Raw genomic sequence first — 22,170 nt, forward strand, 5'->3', positions numbered from 1 at the left:
AATGAATGATGCAAACAGTGAAGTTATGAAGCTCTCTTATCCTATGCAGGGATCCTGGCGTAAAACACTCACTAAAAAGTAGTGGTGCAACGGACCACAAAAATCCCGGTTTGGATCGGATCATGGACTTGAGCCATGGATCGGGTCATTTTTCGGATCAGCCAAAAAAAAAGAAAAATAAAGAAAATAAAGATAAATAGTACTATGTCTTCATTTTTATTTTATTTTTTAAATACTATTCCCCATTAAATAAATAAAAAAACAATTCAAAATGTCTAATATAGCTCTTTAGGATTTAGTGTCTTCATTTATTTTGTAAAATGGTTTTCCCCCATTAAATAAAATAAAAAAATCTAAATGTCTAATATAGACATTTAGGATTTAGGAACAGAACTTTAAGTGCAATATGAGGCAGAAACATTCCCATTTTATACATGGTCCATGTTTAAAATAACAATGTACTAATGGATTAAAGATGTGTTCCTATAATCTAAACGACTATAATTGACATTGGGAGTTGAATGTTTTTGTTTTATAATGGACAAAAGTGTTTTTATAAAATAAATGAAGACAAAGTGCTATTTATCTTTCTTTTTTTTTTAAATATAAATAATGAAAAGACCTCAAAGTGTAATTTAAGGCGCATTCCCTTCCTTTAAACATAGAGAGTGAATTACAAAGTAGCCTTGGTCCAGAATATTGAAAAATAATTCAAGTAAGCTCATTTACAGCTACCAACCAGGCACCCGTAGTTAATGCTAACAGCTAGCCGCATGCTGCCCAGTAGCCACTTACGTCGGAGACTTCTGCCGCATCAATTAATTAGCGGTTTCTTAACGTCCGAAATTAGTTATTGAATATGAGTTTGGGATAGCGTTGTGTTGATGTTGGTCGCAACTTAAATGTCAATCAAAACTACAAACGTCTAAAAGGGAAGTCAAGCTAGCCATCATGCCACGACGTGGGCCACGTTTAAAGTACACAAATGTCCACTAAGGCTATTTGCATTGCCATCAATGTAAAAAAACTTTATTTTGAAGTTAGCCTGAGCGTAAGCGGTATGTTACGTTGAGTATGTTTCAGCTTTCTTGACATGTTTGAATGGTGTCCACTGTGAATGCACACAAAGCTTAGTCTGTCGGTCCGCTAGCTCAATGCTAACAAGCATTAAGCATCTATATGGAGTGCTATTTTGCCGCATTAAAATATTACCGGTACTTCACGAATATATTCGTCATGACAGCTCATGGATAGAAATGTCCAGGGCAGTGAATGAGTTCAAAACAAAATCATTCAATAACTTCACACCACAGGATAATCATTCAGAATAATGTTTCAGAGGCATGCAAAAATCAGGCCATGGCAGAATTGCCCTGATTGTATGAGTGTCCCTGGCTTAACATTATGCTGTTTTGCACTCCTTCCCTATCTTGTTGGTTTTAACTGTGAGTATGAAACATATCCTCCTCGTGAGAGAACTTTCCCAACAACAATGACAAGTTTTCCCCCGTGAAACAGCCTCCCCGCTCAAGTGGCGCATGCCTCTCTCTGCCACATTTTCAAGCCTGGCCATGTGCGGGTATCACACAACAGATGAGATTAAACTTGTTCATTATTCAGCAAATCCCAAGGCGCTGCAGAGTAATGAATTCGCTGTGAGGAGATGGAGGCGGCGTAAAGGACAAACATTTGACATTCTAATGACCAAAGCATTGTGTGTGCTTGCAGGACTGCTCATAAAAATGTTGATGATACATGAGGAAAAAAACATCATTGCAAAGACAAAAATGTTATCAAGATTTCATGTCTCAAAGCAAGGTGGGATACTGTATGTTTTTATTTGGCTGCTAAAAAAAAATTCTTCTTATCAGGCAGTTTTTGTAGTAAAGCATTTTTTCCCACTGAAAAAATTAGCACAAAAAAAAAGTATAAATAAACTAATCTGAAAACACCTTGTGAATATTTGACAGATATAAGCATCTAATCACATTTGTTTTTCATCAGTATTACATGCGAATAGTGATGTTTGATACCACTTATTTTCAGACCGATACAATGCTCAACTCTTGCGTAGTCACTGATGCCGATATCACTACTACATAAAATTCCCCCCCAAAATGGCAGATAATTTTAAAGAAAGACTTATATATTCAAATATAGTATTTTTCTGACAAAATAATTCAAATTAATGGCAATTTTCTATTAATTTCATTTCTAGTTCCTGATCGTAAAACAGCCACAAGAGGGCGACAATACTTGTATTGGCCTCCGTCGTGCCGTCAGCACCGATACCAATACCTGTTATCGGTAGGTATCGGTACTCGCCCATACCTACATGTGAATAATATCAAATATGAGTGATTGCAACATACGTTACAAAATTTGTGATTTCCATCTCATATAAGAAATAGGGATATTTTTTAATTACATTTTCACAATGTTATCAAAGTGTGATTCTCAACCATATTTAAAGGACTAATGCTGCAAAACAACACAATCTAACCAAGAGTAAACATCTCAAATCAGGGCAAAATATGGTTATGAGTAAGTTTGATTTAAAATAAGAACTAGAGTGGACCCCCGCAGATTCACCGTTCGGCACTACATATTTGCGACTTACTCCTTTTATTAAATGTTTTTTTTGTTTTTTTATATATATATTTTGGTAGTCATTTGATAAAGGCTTAGTCATTCATAGAACAAATTAAACTTATCTAGTCAGAGCATCACTGTATTCCTCATGTCAAGGCATTACTTTTATCTTGTTACAACAACAGACGTTACATATGATAGCGGCGTGACTGTGATGGAAACAAGATGAATTAGGCCCTAAACCCTCCTGAGATGAGAAAGAAAATTCAATCAGTGCAGGAGAAGCAAAACGGACTCATCTCACCATCAACATTTGCATCATTACAGCTCTGAATAGTTATCAATGACTCACAGCTCTTAAGGGGGGTTAAAGACAGAAGAACCTCGCTGCTGTTGAACAGACCGAATGTGACAGCAATGTGACGCCGAGAGAGCGAAAAGGAGACGCGCCGACATGCAATCTCGTTAGCACGATGGCTGAAGAATGGAGGAGGGGGCTGGAGAGTGACGCGGAGGTTGAGGGATCAGTCTGGGAGAACGATAGCCTGTCAGAAAAAGACTGGAAGGGTCAGGGCTGCTTGTTGCTCGCAACCTGCCGATGTGATATTGGCAACGGGTTTCAAAGGGCAATTACGTGTCGTCAAACACACATGGCATTCTAACAAAAAAAGGCAAAACAACAATCACCGTACAAGTTATAAAAGCACCTCAATCAAATGAGATGCAACAAAAAGTTGCCGTTACAAACAAACAAACAAAAAAATCACCTTTTAACACCCTACACCACAGGATAATCATTCAATAATTGATCAGAAGTGGTGAGGGGAAAAAAATATTTTAAATTCTGCTTGATATCTGTAGTTGTGTACCAGGCTCAACATTTCCACATGATAATCGTTCAGAATATATATATATATATTTGAGCAAAACATGATAATCGGGACAATTTTCAAATTCTCCTTGATTATCTCTAAGCGTGAACCCATCTTAAAATTGATCTTTATCGGCCTGCACCTTTTTCCAAGCAGATTGGAGAATGGGTAAAAAAAAGCAATCTTACCACACCCCACATCAAATAATCAAGCATTTGCTGAATTTTCTCAACTGTTAAATTGATCAGTCCGTTTCACACCACAGTCTCAGAATCCGGTGAGAAACAGGCCTATGCTCACTTTGCTTGGAAGGGTGAGAAAAAAAATTCTAATTTGTCCTAATTATCTGTAAGTCTGTAACCCATTTCATATTTATGATTATCAGCCTGGATCATTTTACGAACAGATCGGGGAGGGATCATCTTTAGCAGACATCCGATAATCAAGCCTTCAGCCCCCACCCTTTCCCGAGTCTCACCTCGTCTATCATCCTGTCCATTACCATAGAGAACAAGAAGGGGCTCAGAGCTGATCCCTGATGTAGTCCCACTTCCACTTTGAACTCCTCCGTCGCACCTACAGCACACCTCACCACTGCCTTACAGTCCTCATGCATGTCCTACACCGCTTGAACATACTTCTCTGCCACTCCAGTCTTCCTCATACAAAACCACAGTTCCTCTCTGGGCACCCTGTCATACGCTTTCTCCAGATCTACAAAGTGTATACATGTGTGTATGTACCCATCTTAACATCTATCAAGTGGATCACGGAGGGAATAAAATCACTCTTAAAGACCCAGTGTGTAGTCCTTAGCGCCATATAGTGGTCAAAGAATAGCATTAAAAGCACGCAGGAGCATGCACACTACGGTGGCTCAGAGAGTCCCCATTTCACAAACCGACCACCAATTCTTATTTTGCGTGATCCATTGGGTCCGACACTCCATGCAAGCACCACCCGGGTTAACTATATTTGTGAAGTTGTCCTTTGGGCATCTGTAGCAGTAAGATGGCTGCGAAACATGGCAGCTCTCGTAAGGTGAGAATACAGCCATGTAATATAATTAGTGAGTACTAGACCTACAATTATATATATATATATATATATATATATATATATATATATATAAATATATATGTTTATGTGATACAACATCTTTTTTTGCGAACTATTGACATAAACAGTTGTCTTTTAAAATGAATGAATTTTTAGTTTACCACTATGTGGCTCTAGAGATCACTGACTGTCCCTTTAAGACACCCACACTACAGTACAGTATAACTGCTCAGGATTAGGGCTGCAGATACCAATAAAACTGTTTTCTACTGATTGTCTCATCAATTATTGATGTGGGGTTTGTTAATAGCGATTTTCCTTCCCCAATCAGCTCAGAAAATAATAAAAATGGCAAACCTGATTTATAATCACAAATTCTTATGTAAACAGCGAGTTTGACCCATCCAACGATTTCATGATTGTGACGTTAAACAGAATGATAGTCGATTAAATGGGGTTCACATGTACCGATTATTCATTGTGACGTTGAACAGAACGATTAAACGGGCTACACACTAGGGGTAAGACATTACTGGCAACTCACGATTTGATACTGTGGCGATATGTGGCCCACGATAACGATAATATCACGATATACGATATCTACGGTATTCGATATATTGTCAGAAATGTTCTCCGCGATATATCGTGCTATTCAGTATGTGAGTGACAGTGAAAATTTGCCGACTGTTCTTCTTTGCAAATAGTGTCTAGAAACCCGTTGTTCGCCACTGCTTCTGCCTACTTTACCGCCATTTAGGGGATTAGCGCCCCCACAAACAGGGCAGGAGAAATGAAGTACTGACGGTGACAGCAAAGAATCACAAAAGTCACGGTTCGGATCAGATCACAGATTTGAGTCGCAGATCGAATCATTTTTGGATCAGAAAACAAAGCAAAACAAGATACATTTATTTATTTCAAAAAAATAACTTTTGCCCATTAAATAAAAAACAAAACAATCAACTCAAATTGTCTAAAATGGTCGTTTAGGATCTAGGTACACAACTTTAAGGGCAATAGGAGGCAGATATATTCTTATTTTATACCTAGTCTCTGTATAAAATAACAAGGTATGAATGGATTTAAGCTGTGTTCCTAAAATCTAAAACCCAATATGTGACATTTTGAGTTGAATGTTTTTATTTATTGGCAAAGGTGTTTTATAAAATAAATGAAGACAACGTCCTATTATCTTCTTCTCTTTTTTTTAATAATGAAAAAGACAAAGTTCAATTTAAGGCACATTCCCTTTCTTTAAACATGGAGAGTGAATTACAAAGTAGCCTAGGTCAAAGATATTAAAAAAGAAGTATTGCGCTTCAGGGCCACCGTACCAGCCAGGCACTCATGCTAACACTAGCTGCTAGCCACTAACGTTGGAGACTTGCGCCGTATCATACAATGGCGCCGTGATTAAATAGCGGTTTCTTAGCGCAACAACAACAAGTTTTTAAATATACTTTTGGGATGGCATTGTGATAATGTTGGTAAAAAATATGTAATTTCAATTAAAAACTTTGACATTTAAGATGTCGAAAAGGGAAGTCAAGCTGGCGGTCACGTCGCCGCGCAGGCTAGCTTCAAAGTAAAAGCTCACCAAGGCTGTTTTATTGGTCAATGTATTATTTGGTAAAGCTTTATTTTTTTAAGTTAGCCTTAGCGTAGGCGGTGTGTTACAGTGAGTACGTTTCTAGCTTTATTGACATGTCTGAATGACAGGGTAAATCCATTATCTGCGTCGCGTTGGTGTGCTGTCATAAAATATCGATACCGCCGTCAGTGTATCGATATATTTATTGCAACAGAGAGCGCAACAATATTGCAATATTGATTTTTTTCCCCCCACCCCAACACACATACTGATAAATGGGATGAATTTGAAGTCAGCACAGGCCCGGTCATCAGGTATCTCATGTTTCATCCTGAGTGATTATCATGTGGTGTGGTGTGTTGAGGTGATATTTTCCCCCTCCCTGATATGGTTGGGGCGTCAATGGTGAATGTTAAACTCAAACATCAGAGCTTCCATTATTTACAATTTCATGGTAATCTTCCAGTGTAAGTTTCCAAATCTATTTTAGGCCTGATATTGAGATGAATCAGCGGTGTGGGAAAAAAGGACAGGAGTGCTGACTGGGGGGAATGCAAAGAGACAGCACTTTTACCTTGAGTGTCTTTGGATAAAGAACGGAAGGTCACCACAAGAGAAGGCTTCGGTGCACGAGATGGACATACAATGTACATGCGTCAAGACTGTAAAACAACAACAACCTTGACAAGGACAAGTGCTGCCGTTTCAGCCACCGAACAAAACAAACTGCTTATCTGCTGTGTAAACACGAATACACGTACTGACATTTGAGATGAAGCGCACATCCATCTATTTTCCATCCCACTCCTCATTGTGGTTACATGCGAGCTCGAGCCTATCACAGCTGATATTTTTAGGCAAGAGGTGGAGTAGACACGAGACACACAATAACAGAGCACATTCACACTTTTGCACCAATGGAATTTTTGAATCTTTAATTAGCCACAACGTCAATAGTTTGGATTCATTTTAGGAAATGAACAGTGTAGACAACACGTAACAGATTCAAATGTGTTATATAAATACCCTCATGATGACATTTGGCTCCATCTGATGAGCCTGGTAGGTTAAAAAAAAAAACTCTGGAAATGGCATTTTTATCATACTTGCCAGAGGCTGAGCTGCAATGTGTTTGTCTACAAGCATGTGGCCAGAGTGCAAGGCAGTTAGAATCGGAATCTTATTGTCCCTTACAGGGGAAATTGGTGTTGCAGCAGGCGCACGGAAAGGACAAGGTGCACAATGACAATATACTCGTACCCCAAATTGCTGACTCATGTTCAGTCCTGAGCTTTACCATAAATAGACAATGATTATAAGAGTGCCGTATGAAGAAGTGCAAATAAGCACTGGTAGCTGAAAATATGAACAATCTAAGGGCTAATTTATTTGCACTGGGGATAAGCAAACTACACTTTTGTTTATTTCTACAACATTTTCTTTACATTTTCATGTAGTAGCAGTGCAGGAAAATTTGTAGCATGCTTGGTCCACCTAAACCGAAGCTTCAGTTTGACACCTGGAAGAAAGCTGCAAAGCTGCTGTGACTTTTTGAAACAAACAACACCAAAAGCAGCTGATCTCACGCTTGTGAGTGTGGATGGAGAGATTGCAGCACATGCGCTTCTAGTACAATCAGGAAGCAATCTGCAGCCAGATCATACCATTTTTCATACTAAACATTCAATTTGTCTTGCGTCTATCTTTCCCGTGCATTGTCCGAGGTAGATAATGGAATATTAAGTGGTCCCACTGCACCACTATAGCATGTTTTACATAAAGATGTTGCAGCAGTGTGGCTTTAAATATTAATCAGCCCGGGCCATTCTGGAGGATCGGGAGAAGATCTTCTCAGTGCTGAAATGTCATGATAGAAATCTATGCGCACACATTGGCTGGATTTAATAATAACTGCCAACCTATAGACTTTGCGGTATTCCAGTGGTGCTGCAGAACCGTGGAGTGTGTAAATGTGTGTGCGCTTGCACACTAGGGGTTTGTGCATTTGGTACGTGGGCCTTCATTAGAGACCATCTTAATTGCCTCTTAATAGCATCACATTGTAATTATCAAAACCATTAATGCAATGCAATACAACCCCCCACAATATAACAGTATGCAACCGTGCTACGTACGTTATCTGGCATTATCTGCAGCACTTCACAACCAATTCATGACAAAAACTAAAGAAATGTAAATAAAATATATCACACTCACTCTTACTAATGTATTAGAGTGTGCAGATCGCTACAGGTGTGTTTTGCTAGTCTAACTTTAGCTTGCTGCACATAAAAATGTCGTCATCAAAGGCCAGAGTTCTGGCCCTGTGAGGATGACTTTGAAATCTGAAAGGTTATAGAAACAGCCTCATTGCTAATATAGCTTAAGTTACACTACCAGCTCTACTGATTCTCAAGGTTCTGGGCAGATTAGGTTGCCATGGCAACACATAGAGGCTGAAATCTGATTGGACCGAAAATGAAAAATACAACATTCACATACATGTACTGAAAGTAGTACAAAGTTACGGAAGCGTATTGCTGCCACACCAGGAAAAAAACACAAATAAGACCCATATCACGATTTAACATGATCATTTTCCCGTTTTAACATGATCAATTTCACATTTTAACATTGATAATTTCACATTTTAACATGATAATTATTATATTAAAACATGAAACTTATCGTGTGAAAATGTGCAACTTATCATGTAAAAGCGTGAAACATAGCTTGTAGCCGTGACGCCGTCCGTGCCCCTCCAGCTGATCCATGATAAATGACGCTACCTCCAAACTTATTCTTCCTCCTGTACAGTCCCATGCACTTTAAATTCCGTCTGAGAGTACGCATACGTATTACAACGCCATCGACAGTGCTTCATAATTGTAAAATCTCGCCATGTCTTAAACCAAGCATGAAATAGAACTTAATCAAATCATTTAAATGAACTGCGTTATCCATTCTGCAGACGCCGTTCCTCTCGCTAACACTACTGCTTCAACGCGATGTTTCACGTATTTACATGATCTTTTTCCCGTTTTTACATAAGATTCATGTTTTAACATGATCGTTTTCACACTTTTACATGATAAGTTTCATGTTTGTACATGACAACTTTCATGTTTTAACATAATTAGCGTGTTAAGAAAATCGAGGTTGTAAATCTAGGTCGCCAGTGAATGTGTGTGCGCGCTGACTGTTTTGTGACTTTGATCCCTGCAGTTGCCAATTCTTGAGCTCCCTGGTGTTAGAAGGACATGAGCGTGCCACCTCCAAACATCTGCTCTGACTGAGACGCACCACACCCTGGCATGTATGTGAAGGTGAAAACATATGCTCAATCCCACCCACCTACACGTGTCAACACTCTTGACACCTCATGGAAGGACTTATACCAACCTCTTGAGTCCTGCATATGCACAGTAATCAGTATTCATATGGAATGTGCCACATACACACAATGTGGCATATGAAGTTCTGCATCCAAAAGTGAAAATGCTTTTATCCGTTACGAACGCTCTATTTTTCCAGCAGGCACAAACTGCCTTCACTGCTTACATTGGAACAAAAAACGGCCTCACCATTTGGCCAGCGCATAAAAAATGAGCTAAATTCAGGTAAACTCAAGAAATAAAGTTTGTAAGGTGTACATGTCTTGATCATTAGGCTATTTTTGACAAAAGCATGTCACAGACATGTTATAATCTCATTCGCTTATATTTGTTTCCTGCCATACACAAATACATTCATCAAGTACCTTTTTCAATAAGTAGGCATGGAAGATGGCTTCACCAAGGTTGTCTGTGAGATTAAATTCAGGTTTATAAATCTACGCAATAACGACCCCCCTGTGTCGAGAGTGGCATCACATCGCTTTGGATTTAAGATCAGTACAGCTTCTGAGTAGAAGATAAAAATTAGGCAGTGAATCCTGGCTTGTCATGTTGATTGTGTTGGAAGTTGGACAAATTTAGATACCTCTCACTCAAACAGATTATGTACAGTATATGTATGGTATAAACAGAGTATGCGTTGCGGTAAGTAGTAAAAAGTGCAAGTCTCGATCGTGAGAAAATGCAGTTCATAGAGTGAATAGCAAACACCATGTAAAAAAAAAAAAAGGCACTGACATTCAACGTGAGCCATGAATGAATCTCTAAATAAATTATTTTGCCATCTAAAGCCCATTCTTCGGCAGTGTCCGAATGTGCCCACCACTCCCCATATAGTGCACTACTAAGGGGTCACGCCATTTTGTAGGGATGTCCAAATGTCCAAAAGAAGAAAAAAAAACTTAATGCACTCAAAGCTACCCACAATGCACTTGGAAAAGTAGTGAACATTGATGAGTTACCCAACTGGTTAATATAGACCACAATGCATTGCAAGCAGGAATTACCTGCATACTACATATACCTACATACAGAAATAATTAATTTGTTTTCATTGAAAATATTACAATAAAGGAAATAAAATACAGTGTAAACACATTCTTATTACACTAAATAGAGATCTTACAGAGATTTATCATTTTGCGAATATTGAGAGGAGCTGAAACGGCGCCATGAGATGGCATCATATTAGAGCGTCTCTCTGCCACAAGACACTCGGCTGAATGTCGACGTAATTATTATTATTATTATTTTGAGTGTCCTTAATTAGCAGTTGAACATGATTTCAGGATGGAATTGATAATGGTGGCAACAGTTTGTGACAACGATATACAGAATATTTCCCCAAACGACAGGTACAAGAGACGAGTCATGACAGCTGCCATGACAGCTGCGCTGTCGGGAACAACTTCAAAATAAAATCAAAGCAAGGCATTGATGTCCATGTATTCTTTGGTACTTGAAGGTTTATTTTGAAGTTCGCCTTCTCACCGCGTGTCACCATCATACATAGTCATCCCAACAGCGAACAACCACGGACATTGTTGACGCTGTTTTGCATCAAGAATGGCATTTGTGTTTACTTCTCTTATTCATTTCAGAAAAAAATGCAGATTGGTGATGTTGTCTGCCATTTTAGTGGCCTTTTCCTTCACTGTCTTTGTGGAGAGTTTGAACCTGCCTGGCACAATGCCGAGCTGATAGGAATGTGGGTCGCAAGCTATGACACAAATCTCGTTGGCAGAAATGTGGAAATGTATTATTCATTTCATATTATTTTTACAGCACTGGAAAAGGTTTGTAATCCGACAGAAACCATAATTAAACAAAATATATGTTCTCCCCCCCCCAAACTTTTTTCCATTTTTATACTTAAAAAAAAAAAGCTTCAGGGAGCCATTAGGGTGGTGCTAAAGAGCAGCATGTGGCTCGAGAACTGCAGGTTGCCGACCCCCGTGTTATGGGATGGAAGGGTGGACATTCGGACACAGCCTCCGTCTTGTTTTTGTTGTTTTATAATTTGAGGTGTCACAATATCGCTGACGTCGGGCTGAAACCTTGTACCTTGTAAATACTCACTTCTCACAAGACCCCAAAAACTGCATATTTGTTCAGCCGTTAACACTACATCATCCAAGAGCGTGAGACATTTTCAACACTTAAGATTTGTCATTAATTTGTAAATAGCACCCACACATGGACTGAGCAATAGTATAGATTCTTGAAAAAATATATTAAATTCACGAAATTGTGACTTTTGAGGTTTCAGCCTGATGCCAGCGATATAGTGTACATGAAAAATATAAAAATTATGGAAAACCTGAGGCAAAATAATAAACACACTATCATAAATTGATATTTATCTGAGAGTCTCAATCAAAACTTGGCATTGTCATCTTTATATTTAATCCCATCACGCTCAATGCTATGGATGGTGCATTTAAAGTACACAAATAAATACATATAGAGCATACATGCCCACACGTGTCAAAAATGTAACAAAACAGGACATGGTTATACCTCCCACACTTCTGGAGAGAAAAAAAAAATCAGATTGAAGGCAGCAGCAGTGTTTTGACACCAAGTCCCAATCTCTGCCCACCTGTCCCATCCCACGTGGAATCCTTACAAGGCAGATCGCCACTGCCTACGGTCCCAGCATGCACTGCGTCTGACAGCAGTGAAGAAGCCAGTGACCCGTGAAGCTATCCCTGGTGGCTCTCCTGCTGTCACTCACAGGAAAAATGTCTCACTTGCGCTCAGGTCCCTCAAAAGAACCTGAGACCACCAGTTTTGCTCACAGATGTCTCGGTTTGTATACAGGACTCACAAAAAGCAAGGGACACAGGATGAACCTAAAATGCACTATAACTTTTACAAGTGAACTTAATTTGACCTTTGTTACACTTTTGAATGCACATGTCCAACTGTTTATATTTCAGCACTTTTTGCACAAATTGCTGTTTTCTAACAAGCAGTTGAATTTCAAAATTCACAACAGGTGTTTAAACACTGTCTACATTTCTGCCTTTCTGTGACTCGTCCAGTATTTCTGCCATAATGTTAAAATCAGGCAGTTTTCTCCACTCCGCTGTGGCCATGCTCGCTGAATTCACGAAATCCTGCCTAGCCTAAAAAATAAATGGATGCTACTTCCCGCTGTCGCCCACAGAATAGCTAGCTAGCTAACTGTAAATTGCAACCACTGATGCAAACAGACAATCAGTTCTTACTATGTAGCCTGGTGTGAGTCCAGGTTCCATAGTGCGTCACTAGGCCTTGCTTTAACCACGTGAAAAAAATAAAAAAATCTGGAAAACCAAAACGCTATACAGTATCTCCACAATTACAGTACAACAATAGTGCTCAGATGCTGCAAATGTTTTCAGCAATTATCTTCAAACATGTATAATGTATTTCGAAACAAATCATAGAATTCATTTTGAGCTCAATTAAAACAATTGGAAATGAGTTGGCACAGGCTAAATGAATAACTGAATGCTATGCGACATTTAATATTGTATTAATAATGTATTAATGTTTACGTCCGGGTTGACATCTGTGTAGCTATTTACATGCAATTTAATCAGGTTCACGTTTTCCATCAATGTATAACATTCACATATATGTCACTTGAATGTAAATAAATAAATAAATAAATAATCCAGGCATTAATTCGGAATTTGGACCTGCAGTGTATAGAAATATTAATATTTGGGTTGTCAGGCAATTACATTTTTTAATCATAATTAATCGCATGACTTCAATAGTTAACTCACAATTAATCACAAATTTTATATCTGTTCTAAATGTACAATAAAATGTACAGTAAAATATTTCTTCCAAAGTTTTCATATAGTTGTTAACATAAAAGAGGGGGGGAAATGTTAAACTAATTGAAATATGGTTGCATCTTTTGGTCATTGATAGAGTAATTTCATAATAAGTCATAAAATTGAGTTATAATTAAAAAGATGTCCTGTACTGTAAAAAACGAGTGTGATATAGATTTGTGTTGAGGTCATTTTTCTGCCACTAGATGGCATAATTGCATTTGTAAGACGTTGGTGATAGCTCAGTGCATTTTTCTTTTCATTAAGAGCTATCTAATCTTTAACAAGAAGTAACTTGTGAAATTCTGTACATTTTTAATAAGTGTAAAATGCAACTTGACCCCAGTCTCAACAAATATATGCATTATTATTAACTATTATTATTATTATTATTATTATTACTGCTAAATGTTGACGTGGACGTGTCTGCTGCGTTGCAATTGGAATTCCCCCAGTACAGGCTTTCCAAGTAAGGTCCTTAATCGCGCGCACATTTTTTTTAGTGGTATTAAAGGAATTTTAAATTAACTAAAAATTAACGCACTAATTTTGACACCCGTAATTAATATATTAATTACTTTCTTAAGTTGGAAATTCTGTTTATAATGCACTTCATATCTCAGCAAAGCTGCACAAATTTGTGCTAAAATGGCACACATTTTTCCTGGTGTAAACAAACACTGCTGTCCAACAGATGCTGCTTCTATTTTTAAGATTCCTGCAAACATACTGGAGTGATGCGGCGCACTATCACACATCAGATTCGATAGTCGAGATTTCCTCCAGGATTACACATCAAAATGGATCTTTTTTTGTTGTTTTTTGTGTATGCCTTCTGCCCAACTACAGTGATAGTTTCAGCATGGCCATTCCAAGTTATACAAGCTTGAAAATGCTGTGAATCTTGACGGCAAACAGCAAAACTCTGAGGATGCTTCGTCAACACTGCAATCCAATTTTAGACTGTGAAAAACGTGAGGCCGCCGGCGTGGGCTTGCACTTATCTGATTTAAATGTGTTATCAATCTGTGCATTTCGCTCAGATTCCCAAGAGGGAAAACACACATGCTTTGTCTCGCCCGAGGGAGGACATTTGATGACTACTGCCACAACCTTGAAAGCATAAGGTCTAGGCTTGGGCATATGCATCAATTCCATTGATTTTGGATTAATTAAGAACTTTGTGGACCATGTGGAAGGTGATTGATCTAGTGTGGTTACCAAAAAGGTTCGGAAGGTTAGGTTATGTAATTGCTTTGGTTTCACGCTCTCTACTTTAGCAGAAGTACAGATATTTTTTGTAACACTAAAATGCAATTACGTACAATGGTAAAACATTTTTTTTTTTTACTGTTTTTCTCCGGTTTTCCTAAAGAGTCGATGACAGTAGATCTACCAATTACAACAGTATTAAAAAAAAAATAAAAAAAAACTTAAATTGCACTCAAATGTGTTTTTCTTAAATAGTGGATCATAACAGTAAAAATGTATCAAAGGTATGACATGTATGTATAGTGTAGAATTTGATTGTTTTCTAGTGAACCTCCCCGTATCCCACTGAGGGGGCAAAGTTTTGTGAAGGTAGCGAATGTCAATTTTTCATCACGGTTCCTTCAAGGCCAGACTTTTGCCAACAGTTTAAAGGTTTTTTTCTTGTCGCAGGAAAATTCTAACTTGTTGTCGTGACAAGAAAATACATTAAAACTGTTGTGCTGAATGTTTGGTGACCGTTTGAATGAACCCAGACCCCCCCCAAAAGAGCTCAAGTTGATTTATTTTATTTTCCTTCTTCACATTATCAAAGAGCGTGTTAAAAACTTTTCTTACACAGTTTTTTTGTTTTGTTTTTACAAATTGAGGTGAAGAATGTCTAAATGGCCTTTACTTCTTTCAATTTCTCTGTATGCGGCCTTTGAAAGAAAATGTTTGGACACCTCTGTACTACTCCGTCCTTCTGGACCATCCAGTGTTAAACGGCACTAATCATTGAACAACCTTATGAGGGGAGGACTACCACTGCATTATCGTCTGCTATAGGTATCAAAGATGAGAAGCTCATGGTGTGGTTCCCATCCTACTTTGACCTCAACCCTCTTAAGAACCTTTGGAGCACCCTCAAGGCCTATAAGGGTGGGGAGCAGTAAACATCTGAAAAAAGTATCTCAGTTAGGCTATTCTGTTAATTATTTTTGACCCAGAAGATTAGGGTTGAAGATTGAATTTGGGGGGGGGGGGCTGAAGAACTAAAGCTGGTCACCATTTTGTGCACTGAAGTACTGAAGTTGAGGCTCCAAGAGAATATACAGTCTTCTGATAGTTAATGTTAGTAGAGTAGACATTCAAGAAAAAGATCCAGCAAAGGTTCGGACGGAATTCAACAAGTAACACCGCTGAATGTGGACAGAGGGATCAGGGTTCAAATCCCGGTCAGGACAGATGGCCCATCCCTGGAATCAATGTGTCAGAAAGAGCATTCAATGTAAAGCCTGTGCTAAATACATCATACGAGTGACATATTGTGGTGACCCCAGACAGGGTAAAATTCTTCCTCTTAAAAACGTTGGTAATAGCACCCTTTTGAAGAAAAGCTCTACTGATAACCTGGTAACCCATTTCTTGGTAGCTTTATCTCATCATTATGTGTAGTTTTTGCCCCTTGTTGGATCAAAATCTTGACCCAATGTGCTGGCCACCCAAAGCGCTAGATATAAATAACCTAGCATCAGCTTAGTCCCTATTGGACCGAGCGCTGGATTAGCTATTTCACCATTTGGGGTTCCTTTTGACCCAGCAGTTTTTAGAGTGATATTGTATGACATAATAAGGTCTTTCTATATGTGTAGGTCTGAAATGTATCCCCCGCAATAAACGGAGGTTCATTGTTGTGTATAAACATATTTTTAGTGTTTGTAAAGATAAAAAATAGATACGATTATTGATTTTCCCAACGTAGTCAGTCAAGAGAATGCGTCTCAGTCCAGTACAATCACCTTCACATCCAAACTCATGCCTCTATCCTTGGGGTTTAATGGACTCGGATGCTACAAGCAAACGGTAGAGTCATTGATCCGAGTGTTACGGCCAGAAAAGGAGGTGACAATGTCGCAGACGGCGCATTCCAATCCACAGAGAGACCAATCTTACATTACTATTGATTTTGAACGCAGAGATACCGGGCGCGCCATCGATCTTTGACGCCAGTATGAGCTGAAGAAGCACCGCTGTGCCACACGGGCCAAACTCATGCAAGAAATAAAGCGCAATGCAATGCATGGACTACGGATGTCTAAATGTAGAAACACAACTGCAGTCTAGATTAGAATGAATCCACTATTGAGTGACAGTCTGCCTCCACATCTCCATAGGTTTGATCCCCCCTTGCAGTGCTCCAGGGCATGGCTGTCAGTCCTACTACACGAGTGGGGGGGAAAACTGCTGCATGAGTCAATTAATATTCAGAAACACTCCTCTTTGGGTTAAAAAGGAAGGAGGGCAGAGAAATACCGAGGATCGGGGGGGGGTCCGAAGATGGATAAAAGGGTTATAAAACAGTTGGTGTCAGACTCTGCTCTTAATACTTCGGCGATATTTCAATCAATGGGCCATTAGGTAAAGTAATCACCCTACTCCAATTGCCTTTCATTTAAGGCCAGAAAACTCATTTGACATGGAAGGCTGCAATCTAAATGAAGAGGAATTAATCACATCGATAGGGTGGCATAGGGACACGACACCTGTGGCTCAAGGTGAATTGCAAGCAGGAAGAGGACAATAAAAGTAGAAACACATATTTTAGAGGAATGATCATTCAGAAGCTGGCAGAAGGCAGAGGCTCCCCACCTCTAATAAACACACAGTACCACCTATGCAATAAAAGCTTCAATCTGCACGCATGACAGAAAAACACCGTGCGTTACCTCATCGCCAACTCACCAAAGTTTGCTGGTACTGCAACGTCCGGTTCTCTGTCTTGCCCTTCACCATGGCCGCGGTATCCTCATTAGGACAAAGCACCCAGAGACCCCTCCGGAGCGCGAGGAGTCTGTTAGTTAATTAACACACACCCCCGGCCGACATGGCGTGAGCTTGGAGTAACAGGTCTCATACGCGAAATCCTCACCGCGGATCATGATGCCAGGCGACGTCGAGCTGCCGTAGTCCGTGCGTGAGAGGCTACACACACTCAGGTCCTGCAGCTCCACTGCCTAACATCACCTCCCCCTCCACCACTCAGCCTCGGTGTTGTGCTACACAAGTGGCAATATGTGTGTGGTTTATGTGCTTGACTTCCTGGCTACTGTTTTGGATAAGATGTATTCGAGGCGAGATAGGGATACTGTAGATGTTGAATTTAGGCACACAGATTGCAAATTAGCTATGTGTATTGTGTATTGTGTATGTATGATCCAAAGTATAAACTGAACCGATTAGTCGACTAGTCGATGAGTCAAATTTAAAGCTTGAAGTCAACTACTCGAGGGATGTTCGATTTTGCAACAAGAAAATCAGGATTTTCCCTCACACTCGATATTCCGATAACAATTACGATTTCTTTGTAAACTAAATATGACAAATAAAGTATTTTGAATATATTTCATTTAAACGTAATTTTTCTTTGAACTCAAAGTACCAGTGAATTTAACTGTTAATACACACAGAACAATCCCTTGGGATTAAGAGCAGTTTACTTATACAGCAGACTTCAACTCTGTTCTTAATTAAACAAATAATGAAAGAAGAAAATGCATATACCATTTAAAACCAAATCAAACATGAGAAAAGGTAGTCAGTCAGTCTGTAAACCAAACAGTCTGTCAGCAAGTCAGTCTGCCAAGCAACTAGCCAGTCAGCCAGCCAGTCAATTCAGTCAGTCAGGTGTGGTAGGTAGGAAGCCATTCTCAGGGTGATGTGCTACAGTCACATTTCTCTCTGGTCTTACTTAAACAGTTTACTGATTGCACTCAATGATTAGTGCAAATAATAATATGCAAGGTGACAATCACCTTGTCTAAACAAACACAAATATGCATCCCTAATGCCAGTGAAAGTAACAAACACAGAATGATCCATTGGGATTATGAACATCTCATCTTTACAATAGGCATCAAGGCTCCTGTGCTCTTCGTAAAAACAAAAATGGCACACACAAGCACACTTTGCACTGGGGATTGTTTTGGTCTGTGTCCATTTCATTGAAACCATACCATTTCCACATTACCGATCTACTTTTGCCCAATTTATCAACTAATTGTTCACTTGCATGGGTAAACGTAGCTGAATCGCCTTGTTGTTTAAGACTCGTGGGAGGAAGCGGAAATGCAGAGGAAACTATGGTGACTTGAATAAAACAAAGATGATGCGGTTTTGAAAATCGAAGGTATCGATTTGAACATTTTTAAAATAGTTTTAACCAGAAAAGCCTGTTACGGTTCAAAATCGATTAGCCCTAAACTAATCACTAATCAAATGAGGTGGATAGTAACATACTACATTTACTTAAGTAATTTTTGATAGTTCATGCTTTCATTCAAAAATAAATGTAAAGTTACTCACTAGTACTTGAGTTGCATGAGTAATTATATTGGGACTACTTTTTACTTTGACTCAAGTCATATAATTCTAAAGCAGAGGTCAGCAACCAAGGACCACATGAGAAGCCCGCAGGCCTGTGCTAAAAATAGCTCACCGGTGATAGGACATGTAATTTTATAGAAACGTTGAAGTAGTGATCATTACAAAATGTCAACAGAGGCAGAGGTTTAAAGAAATTCAGTATTGCATATTGATATTTATTATTATTAATTATTGTTAACCATGCCTGCAAGCTGAATTCTCGCAGTACTTGTAAATTCACAACCCTGAGAATCCACCTTGACCCAAGCCCACGGATTTGCTCCGAGACGCACCACTGCTTGAGCGGCCCAAACACAAAATACAGTAACAGTGTGTTTGGGGGTAGAATATGCGACTGTGAAGAAAACAAGAAGCGCTGAGGCCAGGTGAAATAAACAAAGCAAACATGGTGACACCGTTGGACAAATGCATGGAAGGAAGCTACAATTTATCCTGTTCTCTTAAAATTGCCCACAGGTCAAAACGATGCGCATGCCAGTGAGGACATTTTCATCCGTTGCTATGAATGGTCAAAACAAAAGAAAGATACTGTAATTGACCGGACTATCACGCTTTATGTAGCAGAGAAATGTCCGGCCAATAAGGCGACAGTCTTCATACGTCTGTGCGAACAGCAGTTAGCCTCGCTGGCTTCACCTATTAAGAAAAACGTCATACCAGTGGCGGCGGGACTGGCGGTAAGAAATGAGGACAGCAGCACAAAGTGAATCTCCTAAAAATCCTAAAGTCTGAGGCTCAGCAAGACTCAGTGTTGACCACACATAAAAGGATTTGCGATCGTCAATTGCGTACAGGTTTAAAGAATGGATGGTTGTTTCATTTCAAATTCAGCAATATAAATTCATCCCAATTCATCTCTCTCCCAAAGTCAAATAGAATAAAACTGTTCTCGCTGGCTGAGTACTCCCCCTGATGAATCATCCCGGCCTCATGACTAAAGCCAATGGAGTGTATCCATTTGTAAACACTCTAAAATTGAGGAAAAGTAAACAGTGGCTGTGACGGATGGTAGGAATATGTTCCAGCTACTTTATTTTCTTGCTCATCTGCATTTTTAAATAAGTCTTTCTGGCAATTGAAACGATTAATTTAACACATCCCGTCAGTTCACACATTGGACCTTGGTAACAACCCAGGAAATAGTCATGAATATTCAATCACTGTGAAAGGAAAACGGGGTGGGTATACATACATTATATACACACACACGTATATTCTTGCTAGGATATATGTATATGCTACCGACTAAAAGTTAGGGATATTCAGCTTTCGGGTGAAATTTCATTGGATTCAATTGGACCTTCTCTGAACTTTTTTAATTCATGTCAATTTGTTCAATGTTTTAGTACTTTTTGCACTACTGAGCTGTTGTTTAACAATCTACAGAATGGCAAGATCCAGAGAGACTGGAAGAGTCAGAGAAAGACAGAGAAGTGGAGCTCCTTCAAAATGGACCAAATTGTTACTTTTTGGAAAAATCAACTTTCTATTCTTGGCGAGGATCCTTAGTTCCCTCTTTCTTCTAATGTTATTTCTTTATCTGAAAATGTTATTTGGGACCTGGCTAGAACCTTATCTTAAGTCAACATACAACTTAAAAATGTTTTTCCTACAGGCTGACTTTTCTATTTTCCATTAAAGTAAACAACACAGCCAAAAGGCAAACAGAATGCAGTGTGGTCCACAATACGCTGAGCCTAAATGTATGGGAAATTGCATTGTTAAGATCATTAAATTCATGGGTCCCAGCCCAGTTGTTAGCTTCCTGGATGGAGCGATTCACAATGAATCTTAATGTCTTTTATGGGTCAGTGAATCGATTAACATGCTGAGCCCTACAATTATCTTAGATGGCGGCCGTGGCTCAGGGTGTAGAGACGGTCGTTCAGTAGGTCCAGAAGGTCAGCCGTGGTGGTCGGAGGGGCCGTAGGCGCACACTGGCAGCCATGCTTCCGTCAGCCTGCTCCAAGGCAGCTGTAGCTACTTAAGTAGCTTACCGCCACCACAGTGTGAATGTGTGAGGGCATGAATAATGTATCCATTCCATTGTGAAGCGTCTTTGAGTGTCTAGAGAAGCGCTATATGAATCTGATGCATTATTATTATTATTAGATACTATTTGACGATAACAAAACACTAAATAAGGGTTTGTTGTAGGAAGAATGATCAGAAGCAGGCTTGGGGAGTAACAGAATACATGTACCGCCGGTACGTAATCACTATTCCATTACAGTTACAGGAAAAAAAACATGTCATTAGGTTACATGTACATTTATTTAAAATGGGGATTACTTTGAGGGATTACAATTACGATGAGAGAGAGTGCGAAAGAGAGAGAGAGAGAGAGAGAGAGAGAGAGAGAGAGAGAGAGAGAGAGAGAGAGAGAGAGAGAGAGAGAGAGAGAGAGAGAGAGAGAGAGAGAGAGAGAGAGAGAGAGAGAGAGAGAAGGACAGAGTGCGAAAGAGCGCGTGCACGCCCCGCGTGAGTGGGACCGTTGCTACATGTCGGGGAGGTGGGAACGAACGAATTGACTAGTCGTGCCCTCCACACGCGGGCAGTTTGAAAAAGCTTCACAGACGGGAGGGGGAAAAGATGACCGGTATTCACTGGAACTTACTCGGAGCGAAAGTTTGAGCTGAGAGTCCAGCGGCATGCTACGCGTTGTAGCTTCTTGCTAGCTAGCCTGCTAGCCTACAACCATAATGTGAGTTACACCTTCCAAACAAATCTTCCTCTCACCAATTCACTATTTAAACATCATACACAACATATACACGGCTAAACTTGTGACTGGGATAAAAGTTCATTTTGCAGTTGATGTCACACATCGTCATCCTCATTGGATGACTGACTATCTATCTATCTATCTATCTATCTATCTATCTATCTATCTATCTATCTATCTATCTATCTATCTATCTATCTATCTATCTATCTATCTATCTATCTATCTATCTATCTATCTATCTATCTATCTATCTATCTATCTATCTATCTATCTATCAAACTGTGATGTGTGGTTGCTTTCAGTGACAGTTGGAAAACAGCATATGGCCTTCAATCAATCAATTAATCAATCAATAGCCTACGTGCTTTTTAATTACACAAGGATTTTTTCTATTTGTAGGCTGCCCGGGTCCCTATCACCTGCAAATAGCAGGGGCACATTGTATAGAATATATATTGTGGTA

The 22,170-nt window shown here is 39.3% G+C and overlaps 1 protein-coding gene across 6 annotated transcripts in view; it reads right to left on the reverse strand.

Moving 5' to 3' along the window:
- The window catches only part of clcn2a (chloride channel, voltage-sensitive 2a), a 76,473-nt gene that overhangs the window by 49,369 nt on the left and 4,934 nt on the right, over nucleotides 1-22,170 (reverse strand). For 4 of the 6 annotated variants that reach the window (XM_086078219.1, XM_086078210.1, XM_086078201.1 and 1 more), the window contains exon 1: nucleotides 17,279-17,550. The exons of 1 other annotated variant lie outside the window; for it this stretch is intronic. In XM_086078219.1, coding sequence (XP_085934345.1) covers nucleotides 17,279-17,329 — 51 coding nt within the window. In that variant the 5' untranslated portion in view covers nucleotides 17,330-17,550. Of the gene's footprint in view, nucleotides 1-17,278; nucleotides 17,551-22,170 lie in introns of those variants that run through there. One more of the 6 variants, XM_086078194.1, reaches the window with a different exon arrangement.

The sequence above is a fragment of the Leptonotus elevatus genome, chromosome 1 (assembly GCF_054856555.1).
Source record: "Leptonotus elevatus isolate MCC_2025b chromosome 1, RoL_Lele_1.0, whole genome shotgun sequence".
NCBI lineage: Eukaryota > Metazoa > Chordata > Actinopteri > Syngnathiformes > Syngnathidae > Leptonotus > Leptonotus elevatus.